The following is a 22006-nucleotide window of genomic DNA, read 5'->3' as shown; positions in this document are numbered from 1 at the left end:
AGTTTGAATCTAATAAATATACTTCTAATTAAAGTTCCTAGTGTTTCAAATATTTGCAATACGTGTGTCACAGTAAAGGAACCTTATCTCCCAGAAGGAAAGCAATTGCGGGAAAAGTGCAGCAAAACCCAATTAGGCTGATCACATTATTAACCCAACCGTAACCCAATTAGGTTGACTGTATTTCCATGGACCAGAGTCTACAGCAATGTCTCTCCTTCCTCAGTACATTCACAAGCTCATTTTGATGGCTCGAGACTGTACTGGATAGCTAGCCTACCTCTGTGTTTATACAGAGAAGAGTTTTAAGTATTGTAAGGAAGATGGGGCTAAGAAAGTGAATAGAGAAAATAAGAAATGAACTGGTGGCAGCCTACTAGTGTATGTGAAAAGCATAAGAAAATAGTTTTCCGGGGGAAAGGGTTAAACATGGACTGTTTTTAAAACAGTATGCAAATAATCAAAAGCATGAGACGTCTGGTAGGTAGACCGAAGAGTGAGGAAAAAAAAAAAGCAAAAATCAGATCCAGAAAGAATTAAAACAAAATGCCAAAAAGTATAAACTATACTAGAGAATACAAGCATCCATTAAGTGCAGCAAGGAAAGCAATGAAGAAGAAAAAAAAAAAAACTGGAAAATGCAAACACTTTTCTTCAGCTCTTTCTTTTTTCTTGCATTCCTTTGATGTGGATTGAGAGTTGAATTGTAGCTGCTTCAGAACAGAGCTTCCCAATCCCAGTTTTAGCTAAGTATCTCATTTATGAACTTTTCCCTGGTGCTAAGTATCAGTGGGAACAGCATGATCCCCAACCAAGATGAGTAACTTTGGTGCTACTTGGAGGCATGGCGTTTCCCCCGGTCTGCTGGAGGCCCTGAATGCAATGCAAGTGGTGGCCCAAACAGCGGCTGCCTCAGCACTGCCTGTGCTTTGCCTCCCACTGTCTCCAATGGCAGACAACCCTTGTAGGCTGTGCCAGAGGCTTTCCTTCAGTTTTATGCCTCCACATCTTGTTCTTGCCTTGCATTTTAGGCACTTCTCGGGTAGAAGTTTAGGTGACTAAGGCTCCCTGCCTTTCCCAGCTTGATGACAGCTGAACTTCTCATAGGACCTGAAGGTTTGGATCGGTGTTGGATGAAATCCAGCCAGCAGTGTGACAGTGACACACTCAGCACACAGGGCAGAGCACATTTTGTCTTCCAGAACTTGAATGTGGAAGACGCCCTGTTCCGTTTGGGATGGTGCCTTGAATCAGCGAGCAATAGGGTGTCCTAACTTCCCTGCATTTTATACACTGATAGCATGCATTTTATACACTGGTAATAGCAGCAAACAGATCGATGGTTGCTGACTTGACAGAGAATATGAGAAAACATTTTGGAGCATATCTGGGAGCTGGGGGTCAGCCTCTTCTCGCAGGTAACTAGTGATAGGACTAGAAGGAATGGCCTCAAGTTGTGCCAGGGGAGGTTCAAGTTGGAAATGAGGAGACATTTCTTCTCAGAAAGCGCAGTCAGGCATTGGGACGGGTTGCCCAGGGAGGTGGTGGCGTCACTGTCCCTGGGGGTGTTCAAGGAGAGGTTGGACGTGGTGCTTGGGGACATGGCTTAGTGGGTGACATTGGTGGTAGGGGGGTGGTTGGACCAGATGTTCTTGGAGGTCTCTTCCAGCCTTAATGATTCTGTGATTCTACGACCTATGAAACATCCAACATATAAATGCTGCAAACATTGTGCTAGAATATCCGTGCTTATGGTCCACCAGCCAAAAGCTGTGATTATTTTAAGTAACTGGTTTGGTTTGGTTTGGTTTGGTTTTAGTCACAGGACAAACCAGAGCCCGGCGCAAGGCTCCGTGCCGGTACCAGAGCTGCAGGGCGGGGCCTTGCCCAGGTGCGGGCCAATCGAGCAGCGCAGAGCCGCGCGCCTGGACGGCGATGGGGCAGAGGGGCTGTCACTCACCCAGAGTCCCGGGGTGGGGGGGGCGGGATCAGTGCCGGGACTGCCTCGCGCGCGCATGCGCAGCTGGCGGCAGACAGCGTTCCCCTGAGGTGTGCGGCCGTTGGGCTGTGCGCGCCCGGCCGTTGGGCTGAGGTAGCGGCACGGGGCGGCGGCTGAGGGGACGGAGCTTCCCCTTTCTCTCCCCACCTCCGGCTCGGGCGCTTCTCCGGGGTTAGTGAGCCTCTGCCTGCAGCCCGGGGCCGCCGCCCCTGGGGGGCAATGAGCGGGCACGCAGAGGTATGGCCGGCCTCCTTCCTCCTCATCTTCCTTCGCTCCGGCGCCGGGAAGTCCTCGGCCGGCGGCGGTGGGTCTGGTTTGTGGCCCTTTGAAAGGAGGGGAGAAAGCTTTGCCAGCGGTTGAGCTGTCTGTAGTGCAAGAGCTGTGAGGGCGTGGAGCAGTTTGGGGATTTGTCGTCGTTTTTTCAAGCTGCCATCCCTTAACCACACGGTGTTGGCTTGAGAAGAAACTCAGAGCAATTCCTGGCAAGATTTGGTTCATAATTTTAAGTTCAGCAGATATTTACAGGAGAGAAAGTATTTCAGACAACACTGTGTTTGCTACATGGCATCTTTGCATTCATGCAAGCATTGGAAAACGCTTTTACACTTGCACTGGAGTCCAAAATTTTATTTATTTTTACTTATTGCTGACTTCGAAGGAAACCAAAAAAGTTGTTAGCTGTCCTCTGTAGTAGGCCAGCTAAGCACTTGTAAGGTCTAGTTTCAGCTCTGTAGGCACAGCCTTACCGTGTATTGGTGGAAAAGTCACCTAGTCTGCATGTGCCTGAGTCCCCCATGGGGGCGGTGGCATCTTCATACTCCAAGGAGGCAATGTAATTTCATTAGGAAGGTTGCAGAGTGCTCATTGTGATTTAACAGCTGCGGCTGAAGGCATAGCAACAACCTATTTTGGTTTATGTTCCTATTTTACATGTAGAAATTGAAGGCTGTACAGTCCATGGCAACTGCATTTCCCTTCTTAAGAGCCTCCTAAGCTCTGAGATCTGTGCCGCTGCCTCTGCCTTTGTAGGTGAAATTTGAAGTGTGGGTGGTGACCAGTCAAATTCTGCCTGACTCAGCATGTTCCTTGAGATGTGGTGGTGTGGAACAGACCTTCTCTCCCAGCCCTGGGTTGTTTTCCTTTGCTTTCAAGAGCTTGAGCATATATAGTGGCACACACACACTCCAGACTCCTTTTATTCAGCTCAACATCAGCTGCCCTCGTGTCTCATTCAGCTTGTGCAAGTGTCTGTCATGACTGGGGGCCTTCTGCCAATGTGATGCTGATTTTGTCTTGCGTCTGTGCTGTTTCTCCTGTTCCTGGGGAAAATTCAATAGGTATGCCACCACTCTGGTGAGCGGTTACTGACATGTAATTTGGAAACACTTGCTGGGATGTGTCTTCGTGTTTTGTACTAATGTGGATTTGGCTGCTAGTCAAAGTGTAGTGTAAGTGCCTAGGTTCATCTTAGAACGTCGATTATAAAAATGTATTAAGTACTGTGATACTCATCACCAGTTATTACTGAATACTTAATGAAAAAAATCACTCCTGTGTTATTTTCTTATAGTTGCCTGTAATATGTAAAACTAGTGTATTCAAAACTATTTTTCAGAATACTCTTTCAGTCTTTTCCCTGTGTAATCATGTTTGTACATGGATACTACGTCTACAGGATTAAACAGTTGCTGCTGGGGCAGAGTTCTCTTAGCCCTATATATCTTTCAGTTAAACAGTTAATCTTGTTTATTTGTAGTTCTTCTTGTAGAAAAGTTAGCGTTTCTTATTGTGAAAGACGTAATATTCAAATATATTACAGCAGTTAGCTCTCAAATTAGGCATATAGAGAATGTAAGAAGCAATTCACTTTGTGCCTTGAAGCATCATTTGAAGCTAGGGATGCTTCTTTTCTAATGGAGAAAATAAGGAGTGGTAAGGTAACTTGCTCATTACTGCATGGAAGATCTTTGAGCCAGAGGTAATTACTCACTTAGTACTCTTAAACAAACGGAATAGAATGGGACTTGTAATTTTTTTTTTCCTCATCATAATGTGCAGCCTGGAAAATTTTGTTGTATTATTGTTTTTTTTTCTGTTTCATTTCTAGGTTCGAGTGAAAATACCTTTTGGGAACAAATACCTTGACGCCATCTTTTCTGTTCCACAGAAGAAGTTAAGATACGGAATGATTCTTACCCACGGAGCCGGAGGAGATATGAATTTCCCTCACTTAGTTTCTTTGGCAACCTATCTTGCATCCTATGGAATTCTGTGTCTGCGGTTTACTTGTAAAGGTCTTAACATTGCGTATAGGACTAAAGCTTACAAAGCAGTTGTGGTAAGAAGAGACCAAATTTTGCCAAAGCTTATATCCATGGATGTGCAGGATTTAACATATATATTTATCTTCTGTCTGCTTCTGGATTTCCTATATTACCAGCAGAGATCAGTCAAGCAGTAATGAGATTAGACGTGATGGTTAGCTAAATGGAGTGGTGTCCATATGCAAAAAGAGCAGGAACAATTCTTCTATAGGCAATAGCTAGAACAGTTGCAGTAAATGGGTCGCTCTGAATTCAGGGAGAGAAAGAAAAGCTTGAGAAAAGGATTTGAAGAGAGCATGGATGTTCTGCCAGGAAATTTATAGCTGGGAAAAATGAAAGAATTCAGTTGGGGTGGAAATGAGAGGTCGGTGTTCTGGGAAGGCTTGGTGAGGAGAAGGGGAATAAGGGATATGGCTTTGGGAGGGGTTTTCAGAGGAAGGAAGCTGAGGTGGGAATTGTGCTGAATGTCAAATTTGGGGGCCAAGAGAACAAGACCTTAGGGAGAGTATAGGGGACTGGGATGCAGGAAGATCTGAGGCAAAAGAGATTGGGTGTAGTATAGGAGAGCCTTAGAGCATAGAAATAGGCTTTGATTTCAAAATCACTTTGTTATATGCTTGTGTTTGTATATTTCTGCTGCTACAGTATTTAAAATGTTCCTCTATACCTAGATTTTGTTAAAATGAACAATGTTTTGCTATGGTAATGTCCGCTTAGTCTCTTTTTGTTCTGGAACGCACAGGAAGGAATGGAAATGGAAAAGGTAGCTTGAGCACTTTGCATCAGGCCGAGGTCTTAAGGAATTCATATGCACGATACTGTGGTTTTATTATATGCATGTTACTTTTAAGTCAGGCTTTGGTAGCTTCAACGTGGGTCTGTTTTCCATTCTTTTCTGAAGAAACACAGTGTTGTCAGTGAGCTTACATTAATGTGCTGCTGTGTAAAGGTGATTTAAAGGCCTATATTAAGATAGCATCTAATTAGTTACCTCCTAAAACTGAAGAAGTTGTTGCTTAATTTTATCTGTTCTGTCAGACATAACTGGCTGTGTCTTAAAGTTTTTTTGTTGGAAATACGTGACCTCAAATCTCAGTGAAGGATATTTGTACTAACTTAATCAGTATTTTGATGGGCTGAGTGTGTGCGTGGTCTGTTACTATAACTAAGCTGATACACAGTAATCACTTAACATTTTAATAAATTAATGGTGTGTCTGAAATTTTAGATGTGCTGAGAACTAATGTGAAATTGTTTCTTTATTACATTTTTGCTGCAAAATATGATGAGCTGATTTGTGTGGGGAAAAAACAACTCTTATATGTGGTCTTTGTTTAATCTGCAGTGCTGTAAGAGCTTCCCATTTTGTGATTAGCAGACAAAAAAAAAATCCTCAGCCTCTCAGCTGTCTCAATTCTGACTTGCAGTGTTTCTCTCTTTTCTTATTTCATTAGGAATACTTAAAGTTTTCTGGTGATTATAAACTTTCAGGTGTCTTCCTTGCAGGTACTGTTTTTATTATTTATAGTTTTCTCTCTTATTCTGGCTATAATGATAACAATCTGTAATTGCTCCATTTTTTGAAGTCTGTCCTGCTTTGGTAAGAAGTGAAAGACTGGATGTGGATGACAGGTTTCAGTTGGTGGTACACACTAAAAGCTCACTGTCCTGTATGGAAACAAGCTGAAAAAATCACACTGGTCATTACTGCTTCGTGAGAGCATTTCAGCTATAGGCTAGGAGGGTCTTCTTTCCAGAGTGTTGAATGGTCTCTAATCTTCATAAATTGACTAGAAGCCCACGGATTGTAATGAGAACGTGGGTGCCAAGCTCGTTTACAGATCTGCATTTGGGTGTCCCAACCTGGAGCTGAATCCTACAAGCTGTGTAGCTGGGGGATGAGCCAGGTGGGCGTATAGCTCAGATCTGCTTCTTGGATCGCAAGTCAGAATAACTAGCCTGGCATGTTCACAGAATTATTTTGGAAGGATCTGGATCTATTCGTTGTCCTCCTGGTGCTGTAGATCTTTTAGAAGGATGAAGGAAAGAGCAATAGACCATGTTTTGGGTCTGACTTTGGGAGAAATTGCTTGGCTTGTGACAGGGCACAAGTTCTGTGATAGTCCTTTTGTACTTTTTAACTAAAAGTCTTGAATTCTGGTTTCTGGCAAACAGCCATTTTGCCTAAGCAGGTTTTGGTACATAAGCCTAGTGGCAGATAGAAAGTCAATTACATTGTGTGAAAAGGGAAATGGATGGGGGTAACTAAGAACAACTTGATACTGGAAACTTAAAATGTTGTCCGACTAAGCGAAACCAGATCTGCCCTGAGGCAAGTTAATCCCCCTGGAATCAACTACTTCTAACACTCAATTATAGAGCATTGACAGCTCATATGCTGCTTCTTTGAGGAGGCGTTTTGATATCCCCTCACTGTTACTAACCAACCTCATGCTGCATGTTGACTCTATTTTTATTTTTTTCCCCTTCTACTTTTAAGCTGAAATTTGACAACTACATAAACACTTGCTGGATTTGTTTGGGGAGCAAGGAGCTTAAAATGTAGTTTTTTACTATGAGCAGATTAAGGCTGCATGAAAGAACAGATACAAGTTAATTGCGTTGTTTCAAATTCTAAAGGTCTGTTTGGAATTGCAGGGATCTGTAGTGCAGGACCTGTCCTCTCTCCCCCTCCCTCAACCCCCCCAATAGGATGAGCTCTTGGTCCTTCCAGTATTGCAAACGGTCCTTGTCAGTTTCTCTTTTTTCTTTTTTTAACTGGGTATTTTGAAACATACTATAACCATACAATTATCTTAGCAGAAAAATGTTAAAATTGTAATTCATAATTTTCATGGAGTGGATAAGTAAAAGTATACCTAGCATTTTGTACTACTTGTACCCTTAAAAACAAGCCATATGAACGTATTTAGGAGTTGAGCACACTAAGAATGCAGGTGAGGTGATTGTGGATATACTTTTTTCCTTTATTTTAACGTGGGAGAAAGGCCGTTCCATGGGCTCACGAGCTGCTGCCTCTGTGATACGTCAGCTCAGCAAGGATGATGACGATGATGGCTTCATTCAAGGTCTAGTGTGTTTATCTTACCCGCTGCATCGACCAAAACTGCAGTCCAAGCTCCGGGATGAAGATTTATTATTTATCAGGTGTCCGGTGCTGTTTGTCTCAGGATCAGCAGATGAAATGTGTGAAAAAGTGAGTATCTTCGTAAATCCTTCTTTCAAAGGGCAGCATGGAGGAGTAGGAATGAGTCTGAGTGGTGTTTGTACCGGTATCCAAAGCAGTGACTTTGATTAACAGCCTTCTCTAAATATGAATGTAAATGTAAATATGAGTATAAAACTTCTGAAGGAAGACTTGGGTAGGAAACTTCATCAGATTTAGGGAAACCTGAGTTGATTTCTTTTGCTTTTTCACATGCCTGGATCCTGTTTGATCATCTGCTTTAGGAAACTCGTCTTTTGGCAAATAAATAATCCAGATTTTAATGTATTTTTTTCTCTTTTTTTGATAGGATACATTTTACAAATTAAGTGGCATGTAGAAGGAGCAAGTTATTTGCTGTTCTGTTTTCACCAGCTCAAGTTATAAAACCTAAGCACTGCTATGCTACTAGTCCTCATTTGTCAAATTTTCATGACATTCTTCTAGCAAAGCAGTTCTACCCAGAAGTTAAACTTTTGTGATAGCAGCATTTTTGTTGACATGAAGAACAGGTGTGCAGTGATCAGAATACAATGTTTTTCTACTTTGTTTTCTTGCAAAGCAGTTATCTGTTGTTCTTGAACAGATTGGCTTCAGTTTGGGATGGTACGCAATTAAAATTTTCCATGCTTGGACAGTTTCTAAGGAGTCAGAACACTTTCATGAGGAGTTGTCGCTGAAATTAGTGTGGTTAGCAACCAGCAAATACTTGGAGTGCCCTCCTAATGGGGGAAAATCTTTAAGCCCTTCTGAGCTGGTTCCATTTCTGAGACAGCTGAACAGAGAGCTAGTCTCTGGGGGGTTGTGCTGATACTCCAGCACTGTAAACACACCTGAGTTAAGTTCTGCCATTTCATTGCTGTACCCCCCTCTGGCAATAGGAGCACGTTCCGTCTTTGTGTGGGGAAGGAGCCTTCACAAGGTTGTGAAGTTCTACATTTGTACTGTCAGTGTTTGAGTGAGTGACTGACAATAAAGGCTAGCCTTTAAGCAAATCCTATTACTGAATATAGAATCATCACATCTTTTCTGTCACTGTCTTTTTAATATAAGTGCCGATCCATTTTGTTTTTAAAAGCTTCCTATTATGTGTCGCATAGGCAAAGTGAGAGTGTGTGTTCTACAACTTGTAGTAGCTAATTCTCTAACTTTCATACTCTTATTTTCTCCGTAGCAATTGTTAGAAGGTGTGGCAAGCAAAATGAAAGCCCCTAAAAAAATCCATTGGATTGATAAAGCAAACCATGGGATGGCTGTTAAAGGACGAGCAGAAGATGATGTCATGGAAGAAATAAACACACAAGTTTTTTCCTGGCTTAGAGAGAACATCGAAGTGGAGCACAAGTGACTTGCAGTGGTTAAGTGTAGTATCTTCAATCAGGTTTTTCCTAAATGCAATAAATCAGTTTGAGACATGCGTTTTTGAAAACAAGTATTTTAGAAGTCTAAGGGTAAATGTAAATAAAACTTTTTTTTTTTATGAATGGAAAAAAATATGCAATATAATAAGAAACATTTGAAAAGAAAGATGGGAAACATCAAATATTCAGTGTCTGGACAGCATTGTTTTTAGTATTTCTATGCAAAAACTATATGCGATACTTAATGCTCTGCATTACCAAGTAAATGGTTTTTGACTTTTTTTTCCAGTATATTACTTCAAATATTATTTGGACACCAAATCTTCAGATGCATTTTTATTTCTGAGTCTGTTACTGATGCTATCCTTGTTTGAACTTAAAACCTACTGATCTGTAGAATTCTGTGCGCATATCCCCCAAGGCTGGACAGTGAGGGTTTTACTGCTGGTACCTTGGTGCCCTATTGGGGCATTCTGCTGTGCTGCATGAACTGTGATGGAAGTAGATTGGATAAGATTGGACCAGATGACCTTGAAGGTCTCCACCAACCTCAATAATTCTATGATTCTAAATACTTCATAGGTGCCTGCAGGTGTTGTCTTCCCCATTATGGACTGTTTGACCTGTGGGTATAACTAGGTTGTAGCAAAGGGCTAACTGCCTTCAGCCTATGATCAGCACGTGTCGGCTGAGTGATGACCTGAGTTGAAATGGCCGGCTGGTCCTGAGACAAACACCTTGATGTTGTCTTCTGAGACACTGGGATCATCTCTGCTGCCAAGAGTTCCCTACAGCCTCCTCTGGTTGTTCTGCATCGTTATGGCTTGCAGCTCGCTGGTGCAGCGCAATCAGTTCCCTGTTCTAGTCTGGAGGTGGTTCTTGGGAGTGACTGATGTGTGTGGCAGCGCAGAGCTGCTTACATGCACTGAGTCAGCTGTGGTGAGCTCAGAGGATTTCTCTGAGGATTTGGTCAGGTGATTGCATCTGCTAGCTTTGTTTTGGTGCTGTAGTGTAAAAGGTCAGGTGATTACTGTAAAAAAAAAAAAATTATGAGTAGGTTATTGCAGTTAAATTATACTGCTTTTCAAGTGATCGAACAAACTATTCTTTAGGCTTGCTTTTACCATAGCAAAAATAATCAATAGGCAGATGAAAGTTATAAATCAGATATAATATTCTGTCTTTTCTTACAAGGTGCCTCAAGAGTGTTTATCACTTATCAGTAATGTTGTTTAATAAGCATGGGACGCATCTAGATGCTCACAGCCAATTTCAAAAGGCATGTAAAGAAAATAGCCACACAAATTTTAAGTTGACTGTTTTACAGAGAAAATAAATCCTCACTTTTGACTGGGGAGGTGTGTTCAGACTTTAGAATGTGATGAATTTAGACTCAACTTTACGTCCACCGGTGTAGCATTTTGTGATGATGTTGATATGTTCAGAAAGTAGCAGCTGAGTTACTTAATACCAGTGGAAAATAGGTATTTTAAGAACAGAATCAAATTGTAAAAGAATGATTGCTTTATTTTCAATAGTCACTGCTCAGTGCCACTTTATTTTTTTTATATTTCTGAAGGGACTGAGTTTCACAGACAAAGCATCTGTGAAAAATCAGTTTTTATCTAAGATAAGTGTCCAATAGAGTTGTATTTTTCCTTCAGGTTAAAGAATACAAACCCCACATCATTGTCTTTGAGAATATTGAGTGTCTCAGAAGGAACAAAATTATGGTCTGAGAATGATTGCTTTTGACAGGCATGCCGGGGAGCAGGTTTATAATTCTTATCTGGCCGTTTTTGCAGAACATGCTAGACTCAGTATCCCAAGCATCTTGTGTGCGTAAGAAGTATCTGCATTTGAAAAGTATCTCAGGACAGTAACAAATAACTGATATAAACATGTTTTTTATTTTAAAAAAAGTTATAAAATGTGTGTTGAACAAGGCTCTGTGACTGCTCCATGATAAAAAGGAAACAGGCGATGGTTGGTTGTCTTCCATGTGTAGATCATGATAGAGTAAACTTCAAAATAACCGTTTAATTCAAGGTTTCCTTCTGTCCCGAAGAAGTGATTCTGAATGTAGGTAAATATTCAAAAAAATGATTTTATTTCTTTCTGTCAAAGTTCATCTTTGGTCTGTAATCGAGAAAGAAGAAACATTTTTCAGTTAATTGGAAACTAAATTTTCAATAGTCCAGTCCTGCACACACACTAAGAAATGATTTTAAGCCACTAGTAGTCTGGTGACAGAACATGTGGTATTGAGCAATGGTTGTTCCAATTTGGTTGAGTACAAACTGCAGACATTCAGCACGTTACATGTAACACCGTATATATTGTACCTTTTTTCTATGGCAAGTACACGGAAAGAGGTCATCATCAGGCTGCTGCACTTTCTCCATGCCATCTCTGATTTTTGGCTCGCTCACTTGCAAACTGGCATATTCCTTGTTTTAAAAAAGGAAGGTGGTGGTAATTCATAAACTCGTTATGTTGTAAATACTGCAACAGCTCAGCTGAATAAATCTGTAAGAACTCTGGGGCTATACAGTCTGCTACTCCATCCATGCTGTGCCACAGAAAGGGTAAGCAGATACCCAACTGTTGACAGGAGCCCCTTCGGGTGCCTCACTGGAGTTTCGATATCTTGGTGCTAATGCAGAGATATTTTCAGCTGTGGTTCACAGGGTGTGTGTCTGATGGGGAGTTCTTTGATCACTGTGAGCAACGTATTCTTGCAGATTAAGTTAAGATCTATGGGATCTGATCGCTTCTCTCAAACCACCCTCAGAGTCTTAAGGGGTTTCACAGGAAACAACAGCATGTGGTGTTTATAAACCAACTGAATTTCCTAATTGCTGCCACTTGCTTTCCAGCTTCAAGTGCTGGATTGGCCAATTTCCAGCAGCTGTGTTGCCCTGAATTCTCTCTATGGGATTTCTATTTCTGTGGGAGTAGAAGTTAAAAATACACTAACCTTGAAAAGTTTGAAGTAGTAACAAAAAATGTGATCTCCCATGAGATTGTTTCTTGCAAATTCTTGTCCAGATTTTGCAATATTTTTGGCCTGTCAAAGAAAAAAAGTTTTTTTTTTTTTTTTTAATTCTCTAAAAATGGTAGCTATTTCAGGATGCTACTATTGATTCTAGAGTGTTGATAGTTTAGGATAATTCATCATTTATTTTTATCTAGTGTTTACATGCCCCCACACTGAATTGTCCATAAAACAGTAACATAAATCTCTTACTGATACATGGAAGGGATTAGGAATTTAAGCATTACTAATTGTAAAAGTAAGGCATTCTTATGAAAACAGTCTCCAAAATTCCTATTAATTTCCAAGCAAAGGGCAGCATTATGTACTCGTAAAAACTGCTTCTGTTTATGAAGTTGATGATGCTCATTCTGAAGTCTTTCCAGAAGGAAACAACAGATTTTATTTTAAAGAAACGTACTTTTTGCTCCCTTATTTTTCAAGAAACATTGCCAAATGTGTATTTACCTCTTCATCGTGCTCTTTGGCCCACTGTATTTTTTCTAGTAGATCGCTCAGGTCACTTTTAAATGGAATATAGTGTTTCCACGGCTGCAGCTCATTATAAAAATGCTCATAGTAGATGGAGTCTTGCTTTAGCACGACGCTGTTTCCTGCTAGTAGATAAGGCAATCTATATGCTGCCACTGTGCCATCAATGTTAATTTGATATTTATACTGGGGAAGAAAACGACCAGAGGTTATTAACAAACAAGACCCAAGTAGCCTGGTTAGCTCGTGTTATTCTGAGGGCACCGGTATTACTGACTTGCCGATACTGAGAAATGTCGGATTGGCTAGGCAAGCATCAATTTTTAAGTAGCTTTTGTTATTTAGTTTGGAATTCATCACAGTGCAGGGTACACAGATGCCCTCTTCATCAATTAAGTTCTCTGGAAATTCTTAGACGCTCATCCTGGGATGTGAGGGTTGATGTGCCACTTCATCCACTGATTTCCCACTATGTTAGTTATGTTAGTAGTCCTGATCACTGAACCAGGAAAAAGAAATAAAAAGGAACTTGGAGTTACTAGATTACACCAGGTTCTGCAGAACCGTTAGATGTAAATCAGACATCATTATTCTCAATCTAAGAGCTACACAGCAGTTAGTCCCAGCGGAGAGAAGCCTACTCATGCTTGTCGTTGCTGTGCTGGAAAACCAAAATCACTTCATTATAAATAATATATACAAAGTTATTTGATAATGGAAAACACTGAGAACCTAGTTCCACAAAATATAAATGACTAGTGGCTTACCTTAAAAAAATCAAAAAACGAAATGTGCTTAACAATGGGGCCATAGAGGCTTTCATCGTGTTTAAAAAAAAAAAAGTTTGTGAAAGCAGCATCTATGATCTCCGGATATTTTCTACTGAGCTTTACAAGTTCAAGCCTCTCTTTGCGGCTGTCACGTCCTCTCCAGAACGCCGTGGTATTCTTGTCTTCCCACGATGGGCCAGTATTTGCTTGAACTGACATCATATCCAGACTAACCCTGCAGGAGAAGAAAGTGATTTAATTGTGATGCCCAGTGGATTTTTTTTTTTACATGTGATTTGGATTTATTTAAGTGCAGTTACTTGAAATAATTTACAGTACTAATAGGAAAATACCAAAGATGAAGGTGAGTCATGATTATACCCGTATACGTATTGTATCAGTATTTTTACAATGATAAAAAGAGATAGGGAATGTCAAATCCACAGACCTGTGGCAAGACAGCATTGTGTGTGGAAAGAGGATCTGTCAGTTGTCGTGTAAAAAGCAGCTAAAAGTGGGTATGGTTGCCATGGGTGATGCAGGGTAAAGGAATAATTGATAATGGTGATGAGGCAGCCATGAATAGTCCAAAGCAAGGTTGGAATGTAAGTGGCTTAACAGAGCATAATTTACTTCCTCAAAAACCTGCTATATTAAAGCAAGTAACTGTGGGTAAGAGGAGCAAATTTAGGAAACGTCTTGATAATAAAGGCTAGAAACGTGAACGTAATGCAGTGAAATGATATATGGGTTCGAAATGAGTAATGAAGATATCTTAGAAGCTGAATTTGTGGTGTTCCCAGATAGCAGCAGGGCTGTTACCAAGGCCAGGTACCAGTAATCAAAGTGGGAGATGGTAGCTCCTCAGCTGAGCACTCTGGCTCCAAAGGCCTTTAAATGTTCTAGGAAACTCAGGAAGAGAGAGTCCTGGCCAGCTGTCAACACGTTCATCGGGATGAAGCAAAGCACAAACAAAACACCTACCCTCGTAGCATTCACTCCCATGTGCTGTTTTCAGTGACCTGACTGCACTTAGATAAATTTTAATTTTTTAAATAAAACAGTGGAGTATGTTTTCATACATGTAACACAGATGTTACAGGATGTACAAATCGGTTCATGCTAAAATACCAATTACATAATTACTGCCTACCTATAGTGTGCCAATGTCTCAATGAATAAATAAAAGTTAATGTACTGATAACATAAGTACATTTTTGGAAGAACACTTATTATGAACTTTGTGAACAAAATAAGAGATCTCTTACCGTCCCATGGTCTCCAGAACCGAGTCTGTTAAGTCATATGTTGGCATGACGATGTCTTTTGACTCACTGGACCCACACCATGAGAAGATAGGGTGCAGGTTCTGTGGAGGTTTCTTCTTCTCCAGAGGCCAGTCCCCCAAGTTAACGAAGAATTCTACATCTGGCATTTTCACCTGAACAGAAGCAAAGGAGGCACAAATGCATTTCAATATGAAGCAGCATTCTTTTGGTGGAAACTTGCAATTTGAGAAAATGTCACTAAGAGAAAAAAAAATAGCCTGTTCTGTAGTAATACTCGATGTACCTGTAATACATAAAGTTAGAAACATGTTAAAAATACTCTTACTCTGTAAGATTATTTATTTATTTATAGGAATGTCACAAAATCACCTAGGAGGTCTCGCTCCCACCTTATTATACTTTAGATGATTGGCCATACAGTCCTTGTTCCAGGCTAGCACTGGGCCCTAAGTAAGCAACTATCTAATTCCAAGGTAAGTTGGACCACCTTGTTGACTGTATGGAAAATTACCTTCTCTGAAGAAAGTACACTTCTGAATATGTTAATAGTTCTCAAAATATGCATATACATGTAAAAATATTTAAAGCCTATTGCTGAGTCCCCACCATATATAAGCATTTCTCCTCTCAAACCCTCTTATTCTTCAAATCTGAATGGTTGGTCAGGATTCTTCTGTGGCCCAAAGAGATTTTCATTAAGTTTCTAATTTAATTTATGGACAAAGATAGACATTAATCATTTGCTGAAAATCAAAACACTCTCCTAAACGGTTGAAGTTATTTTTCTCTAACCTGATGATTTAGGAAAACTTTTGGCAGAGACATCCAGATATTCTAAAGAGACCCAGAGCAGCACTTTTTGTTTTCAGTATACACACTGACAGAAAAGGTTTCCTTGTGTCCCTTTTCAAAGGGGGTTCGGCTACACCTTCTGATCTTCAGCACTTAACATTATTAGTAGAGTGCCATCTAATGGTTATAATGGACATAGGAAAGCTATACAGTGTATTTTATCTACATCTGCAGTGACAGCCAACCCAACAGATCTATTGTCTCTCATTTACACTATCTAACAGAAATTCCTGTGAGGATTCTTAATGAGGATGAGGCTAATTGTGTTTTCTAAAACTGCAAACGGATTCTGCCTTTGTAACTAGCAGATCTAACACTTAATCTAAATCCCTCTGATAGAATTTATTCCGTTATTTCTTGTCCAGTGCTGCTGAGAGAGAAAGGCTTACTTCCAACTTCCATAGAGCAACCTTTAATATAACTATAGCTACATTTATGTCTTCCCTTAGACTCTGTTACATGAAATAACCCCCACTTATATGACTGTATGCCTGGCCCCTCTTACCATTTTCCCATATAATGTCAATAATTGAACAATCCTTTTTGAAGCATGATGCCCAAAGCTAGACACAGTAGCATAACTGAGCCATTACTGATCCTGGGTATAGTGGAAAAGTTACTTCACTTTTCTTTCATGTGTTTATTCTGTTAATGCATTTTTTTTTCCAACAGCATGCCACCATTGACTCATTTTAAATTTGTGATGCTATAAGTTTTGTCTTTTTACAGTAAAAAATAGATATTGCCTAATTTGGATATCTTAGTATCTCTGCTGCTACTCTCTTTACATAATAATCACACTTCTGTGTGCTGAAACTTCAGCTCTGCTATATTCTGTCACTATGTGCATAATGTCTTTTTTTTTTTTTCCAGCGGTCCCCTAGAAGTCTGTGCAGTGCTTTTTGCTTGTACATCCAGACAGTTCCCTCAAAAGCCACCTGTTGGGCTTCTGGTGCTTTCTCAATCCTTTGCATCTTGTTTTCAACATACGGAATTTAATAAAGAAAGATATAAATTCCCCATTTTTTTTCAGCAGAGACAGAATTGCCTATTAGTTGCTACAGGATGATTTATTTAGCCTTCAGAAAAAAAATAATAATAAAACACACTCTGTCCAACTCTATCAAGCTCTCCTGCAAAGGCCTGGTAAACAGTGACACTCCATACACACATCAGATAGCATTCCAGAACATCCCAACTTTGAACAAGAAAAATCCACCTCGTCTTTCCATTACGAATGAAAGAACAAGAACAGCTTTTTAACAGAAATAGCAACAAACACACTGAGGCATATTTGTTAACCCCAGGCTTCTATAAATTAGGACATACAGAATAAATGAATACACGCATGTACTCACTTTTCTTGTCAAAGAAAGAAGTATAGCGTCCATGAAAATTCTGAAGCCAACGTGTTCCCCATACGTCTTTATATAAACCTGAAAATAACCCAAATAGTTTAGTGTTTAGTCTGGTGTTTCCATAACTGAGAATGGCTGGCACAATTTCGAGTTTTTTAATAACTCAGTAACTAGTCAAATTGTACGGCTTTTATCTATAGATTTATGAATCAGTTGGGAAGCTTTAGAAATCTCTCATTCATGATAGGAAAGGGGTGGGGGGAAACAAGCTTTGCTTGCATTTGTAGACATTTTAGATCTGTCTCATGGAAACAGAAATTGTTTGCCTCTTTCTATTGTGTTCCATTGTTCTCATTTCCATATGAAACTCTACTGAAGTCACTACAGTTTTATTGCAGAGAATTATTGCTCTGATCTCAGTGGAGCTAAGTGGTATTTTTTCACCTTGGCCTTAGGCACAATGTAGTTCCACTGATGCATGTCACAATTAGAAGATCGTGACACTCCACAGCAGTACTACTCAGAGAACAGAAAACTGAGCAAGCATTTAGGAGGCTGGATTCTGTTCCCAGCTCTCATATTGATTGCTTGGAAAGTAATGTGCCTTCACTGTGCTGCAACTGCTTCAGTTGTAACATGGACGAAAAGCAGTTTACAAAGCAAGACAGATATTACTGAGCTCATAAACAAACTGCAAAGTACTCAATTTCAAGGACAGAAGCCAGCCAAAGAAGTTTCTCAAAGAACAGACAACAACAAGCCTTTCAGCTGGAATAGCCAAGAGGCCAAATTCTGTCACCCGCTACCAAATCTCCATATGGACTTCAGATCAACCCATACTATACCTCGTTATCTTTGATGGTGTAATGACACAAACTCTGTCTTTGTCCAAACCTCTGTGGGATTTCTTTTGCAATCTTATCTGGATCAACAATGGGAAAATTTGCTAGGTCTCTTTGAATCTGTGGAATGACCTGAGGGCAGTTCATCTCTTCCAGCCATGCGCTGCTCTCCTCCTGAGGGCAGTCACAGTTTTCATGGTAAACCGGTCCTATGAGGAATGCAATCGTTATTATAATGAGTCACACTATCAAGCCACTGAGATCAGAAAAGAGGGTCAGGCACTGAGCATTCACTGTCTAGGGCCAAACCTCCAGCAACTCTAACCAGATAAGGGTTTTTTTGGTGGTGGTATTTTTTTTTTTTTTGAGTCCAATGGCATCATGCCAAGCTACATCAGCTTCTGTGCAAACTCTTTACATGTACTCGCTTGGCATTAGCTTCATAGCGCTTAACTCCTTTTTACTATATTGAATAGTACTGCGGGACACTTATAAATAGTCTGTAATGCCATGGGATTTGAAGGTCCTCAGCATTTCCAGATAAGTACTGAGGTCCTGCGGAACCCTACGCTACTCCCTGGAAACACTGTAGGATATGCTTTCTGACAAAAAGCCACGATATGAGTTTTGTGCACAGTGCTGCTTCTTACCTTTTAAAATATATGGAGACTTTGCAACATGTTTATCTCTGGTTTTGACTTCTATCTTCAGGCTTTTGTAGCTTGCATACATCCTGTATCTCACAATGAAGGAGCCATCTTTCCTGTCTAATACTTGCACACCAACCCGAGTGAACTGTTCATCAGGAGCAGTGATCTTCACCTGGAATGTGTTTTCACCCGGTGATGAAGTGAACCTACCCAGAGAATGGGAGCTGAGTTAAAAAGTAAACACAAAAAAGTTCTCTTCATTTTATCCATTCGTTTGAAATGTAACAGATTTCCAGTGACTTCACTAAGCCATGCTAGGTCCTTATGAACACATCCTAACGTTCACAAGGCAGGCTTGACATTCCCAAATGTAATTTTGTCAGGTTACCTAAAATGTCTCATGCTCTTAAAGGCACAAGGTATCAAGGCATTTCAACCCATATATCCATGAACACACCTTGGAAATTACTCGGTGTCCTATATGTTGAACAGTGTTTTAGAGTCTTTGCTTCGACTATTTGGGAGCAGAGCACCTTTAAAAATCAAGTGGGGCTTTTGGTTATTTACACTTGGAGCTCCCAAGTGTAGTGATGGGGAGGTAGAGAGCATGCAAGTAACTGGATGTTGGTGGATATATATATATATAAACAACAACAACAAAACATAACAAGCTTCATCTGACAAGCTTAATAATAACGTTATTTTACATATATGGAAGCAAAATATTTCCAGTTTACTTTGTTTCCCAGGTACTACTTAGGACAGTGAAGAATGAAGTTAACCTTCTAATAATTTTTGCAGTCCTTAATCTTTATGGTAGTTCATACAGAGGAAAAAAAAAAAGTTATTACAAATGCTTGTGTTTTGGTAGGGAAAAAATATTATAGTAGGATCATGTAATTCAATGTATACTTGTCCAGTCATACTGGAGAGCTGTCAGAAAATACAGGAAATATTTACTGCCCAAGATAAGCTGAACTGGCAACTGCCAGACGTGCATGTGCCACAGTACATCTAATCTGGACAACCTGGTTGGAGCATTGCAAGCACATCCTAACTAGTTGTAAGGTCACGATTTCTTTCCTGTAGAAAACCGCAGAAGAGATGTTGAGAACCCTGTTGCACCCTAACACTGGGTTGAGATGTGGCTGAGGCATCTACCTGGACCTAGGAAGTGGGAAATGCTCCCTAACCCTGGAAAAATCACCACAGGATATGAATAATGGATAACATGGAGTCCATTCCTGTAAGGATACCTGAATAAAGCCACACAAACCTGCTTAGGGAAGAAATGAGAAGAATGCTGATGACATCAAAAGCCATGAGTTTCTTGTAAAAACTAAGTTTACCTATTTAATTCCTACAAAATTTACCTAAAATTTTAAATTAATTAAATTAATTAAATTAATTAATTAAATTAAATTAATTAATTAGTTAATTAAAATACTCTACAGAGTACACCCTAAATGACTCTATTGATCTGGCGCCTACCTGTTTGAAATGCTGATATTCCTGACAGCAGAAACAAGCAGGATGTTCAAACAGATATATTATAAATTAAATATAGTTACTGTTAAGTATTTGACAAAGCAGAAGAAATCATACGCTGTTGATTAGACCAATACATGCTTTACTGTTTGTTGTTTTTGGATTCTTCATTTTCTTCTCTCATCCCATTGCACAGAATTTGATACCTCTAAAGAGACTAACTGGCTTCTCCTAAGTGATGTACAAGAAAGCCACACAGGGAGCCTTCAGCACCAGCAATTTCCCTTTCTACAAGAAACTCCGAGTAAGTTGCTTGCTGAAAGGTGGAGGTAGTTCAGCAAATCCTAAAGAACCTGCCTAACTGGAGGCAAGCCCACACCCCCACGTCTGTTCTGGGAGGACAAACCCTGGCGAAGGGCAAGCAGAAAGCTCCGTTTCCCTCAGAGCAACTCACGTCGTCCTCCCTACCGGGAGCGGGGAGGCGGGCATCGCACGGAGACCAAGACCACCACCTTTCACCGCCCCTCGCCCTGCGAAGTGCGGGAGGGGGCCGCCGCCGTCCTTACCTGCGGCCCTGCGCGTCCAGGGCCTGCACGTAGAAGTAGCGGGCGGGCAGGACGGCGGCCGCCCGCAGCCCGGGCCCCCACACGGCGCTGCGCTCCGCGCTCACCCGGCCCCCGCCGCCCGCCGCGCCGCCCGCCGCGGCGACCCCCAGCGCGAAGCCGAGCAGCCACAGGCTACGCATTGACGGCGCCTCCCCCCGCGGGGGGACACCGCCGGGCAGCCGCCGGAGGGACCGCCCGGCAAGGCGGCGGCGGCTCAGCCGCGACCGGGACAGAGCCGCCGGGACCTTCCTCGGCCCCTCACCGCGCCATCCCCGCAGCGACCGGGGCGAGCGGAGCGGAGCGGGCACCGGCGGCTGCCGGAGGGGCGGGCGGTGCCGCACTTCCCGCGGGCGCGGCGCTGCTGGGAGATGTAGTCCCCTCAGCCGCGGCCGTTGGCGGCCGTTGGCGGCCGTTGGCGGCCGTTGGCGGCCGTTGGCGGCCGTTGGCGGCCGTTGGCGGCCGTTGGCGGCCGTTGGCGGCCGTTGGCGGCCGTTGGCGGCCGTTGGCGGCCGTTGGCGGCCGTTGGCGGCCGTTGGCGGCCGTTGGCGGCCGTTGGCGGCCGTTGGCGGCCGTTGGCGGCCGTTGGCGGCCGTTGGCGGCCGTTGGCGGCCGTTGGCGGCCGTTGGCGGCCGTTGGCGGCCGTTGGCGGCCGTTGGCCCAAAGCCCCTCAGTCCCCGAGACCACCTCAGTGGAAAGAAAGTCGGCAAAGCCGGCTTGGTCCATGTATTTTTTGTGTTTTTTTATGGAGCAGCCATGTCACGAGTCGAAGTCCCCTCAGTGCTTGGCGCCGTCTGTGTAACAGCGGTGTGAGAAATGAGTTTATGGTCAGGAAAATAAGTGTGTAAAATCCTCCCCACACAAAGTCCTGTGACTGAGGTCAGGGTCCTGAATTTCTCCAGAAGCGTCGCCATTTGGGATGCCACCTTCATCGCCGCGATCCTGAGGGAGGCTCCGTCCCCACTATACAATCAGTCCCCCCATTCTGTACATTCGGGTCTTCACCCATAAAACAGTCCAAGTCCCCAGACCTAGTGAGCAGATAAAAAGGGTTAAAAGACACGAGGTTTACTGAAGCAGCTCACACCATAAATATGCTGCTACTATGCTTTGCTCCTACTAACCATCCAGTGTTTCCATATTTCAGTGTTCACTCCAGAAACTCTGGAATTTCTAGGTTATCAAGAAACAAGCAAGACAAGGTAATTTAAGTTGGACAAATGGCAATTATGCATCTATGTGTTTCTAGATTTTTTTTTGACAATGTTTGCTTTTTGCTATAAAGTTCTGCTTTTCTGAATGATTATATATATATATAAATCTGTTTTGTTGTTGTTGTTTGTTTTTTAAAAGTGGGATGAAATCGTGAAAACTAGAGCGAATCACCTTTTCTGAATGGGGATATAACACACAGTGGAGGTGGAAAGAAGTCCAGATTGAAGAGTTGTTTTTGCAGCTCTGTGCAAATCCCAGAGCCCCTCTTGCACCAGAAACCTTCAGGATTGGCTTCAAGGAAGTTCAAAGACCACCGAAGACCCCGAACTTCAGCGAAGAAATAGAAAATACTCTGGGTGGACGAGCTGGCGCACTACACAAGATGTGCGTTGGTGGGATGGCACTGCAGAGCTGCGAGTGCTGGTGAGGCACCAAACGTCCAGGCATGGGACCTATGTACGTCCAGCGTGGACAAGGACAGCCGTGCTAGGGAAAGTCCTC

The 22006-nt window shown here is 41.9% G+C and overlaps 2 protein-coding genes across 5 annotated transcripts; one reads left to right on the top strand and one right to left on the bottom strand.

Moving 5' to 3' along the window:
• Window positions 1-2008: 2008 nt before the first annotated feature.
• Window positions 2009-8964, top strand: TEX30 (testis expressed 30). Of its 3 annotated transcripts, XM_080575972.1 has the most exons (6): window positions 2009-2236; window positions 2936-3336; window positions 4107-4337; window positions 5778-5829; window positions 7332-7540; window positions 8724-8964. In XM_080575972.1, exons 3-6 carry the CDS (start codon window positions 4185-4187, stop codon window positions 8895-8897), a joined length of 588 nt encoding a protein of 195 aa, XP_080432098.1. In that variant the 5' UTR covers window positions 2009-2236; window positions 2936-3336; window positions 4107-4184; the 3' UTR covers window positions 8898-8964. The 3 variants fall into 3 exon arrangements, with proteins under 3 accessions (XP_080432098.1, XP_080432096.1, XP_080432097.1); XM_080575970.1 differs by lacking the exon at window positions 2936-3336; XM_080575971.1 differs by lacking the exon at window positions 2936-3336 and having other exon boundaries at window positions 2009-2303.
• A 1837-nt stretch (window positions 8965-10801) lies between these two features.
• POGLUT2 (protein O-glucosyltransferase 2) lies at window positions 10802-20631 on the bottom strand. 2 transcript variants are annotated; one of them, XM_080575928.1, is made up of 10 exons: window positions 20255-20631; window positions 18201-18406; window positions 17554-17759; window positions 16709-16786; window positions 14478-14650; window positions 13207-13444; window positions 12416-12625; window positions 11891-11980; window positions 11256-11360; window positions 10802-11049 (listed from the first exon to the last, which is right to left on the bottom strand). In XM_080575928.1, exons 1-10 carry the CDS (start codon window positions 20431-20433, stop codon window positions 11032-11034), a joined length of 1503 nt encoding a protein of 500 aa, XP_080432054.1. In that variant the 5' UTR covers window positions 20434-20631; the 3' UTR covers window positions 10802-11031. The 2 variants fall into 2 exon arrangements, with proteins under 2 accessions (XP_080432054.1, XP_080432055.1); XM_080575929.1 differs by lacking the exon at window positions 20255-20631 and adding an exon at window positions 20143-20192.
• Between the last annotated feature and the right edge of the window lie 1375 nt (window positions 20632-22006).

The sequence above is a fragment of the Anser brachyrhynchus genome (assembly GCF_964034855.1).
Source record: "Anser brachyrhynchus genome assembly, chromosome: 1".
Taxonomy (NCBI): Eukaryota; Metazoa; Chordata; class Aves; order Anseriformes; family Anatidae; genus Anser; species Anser brachyrhynchus.
This window is presented reverse-complemented; position numbering and strand designations above follow the sequence as displayed.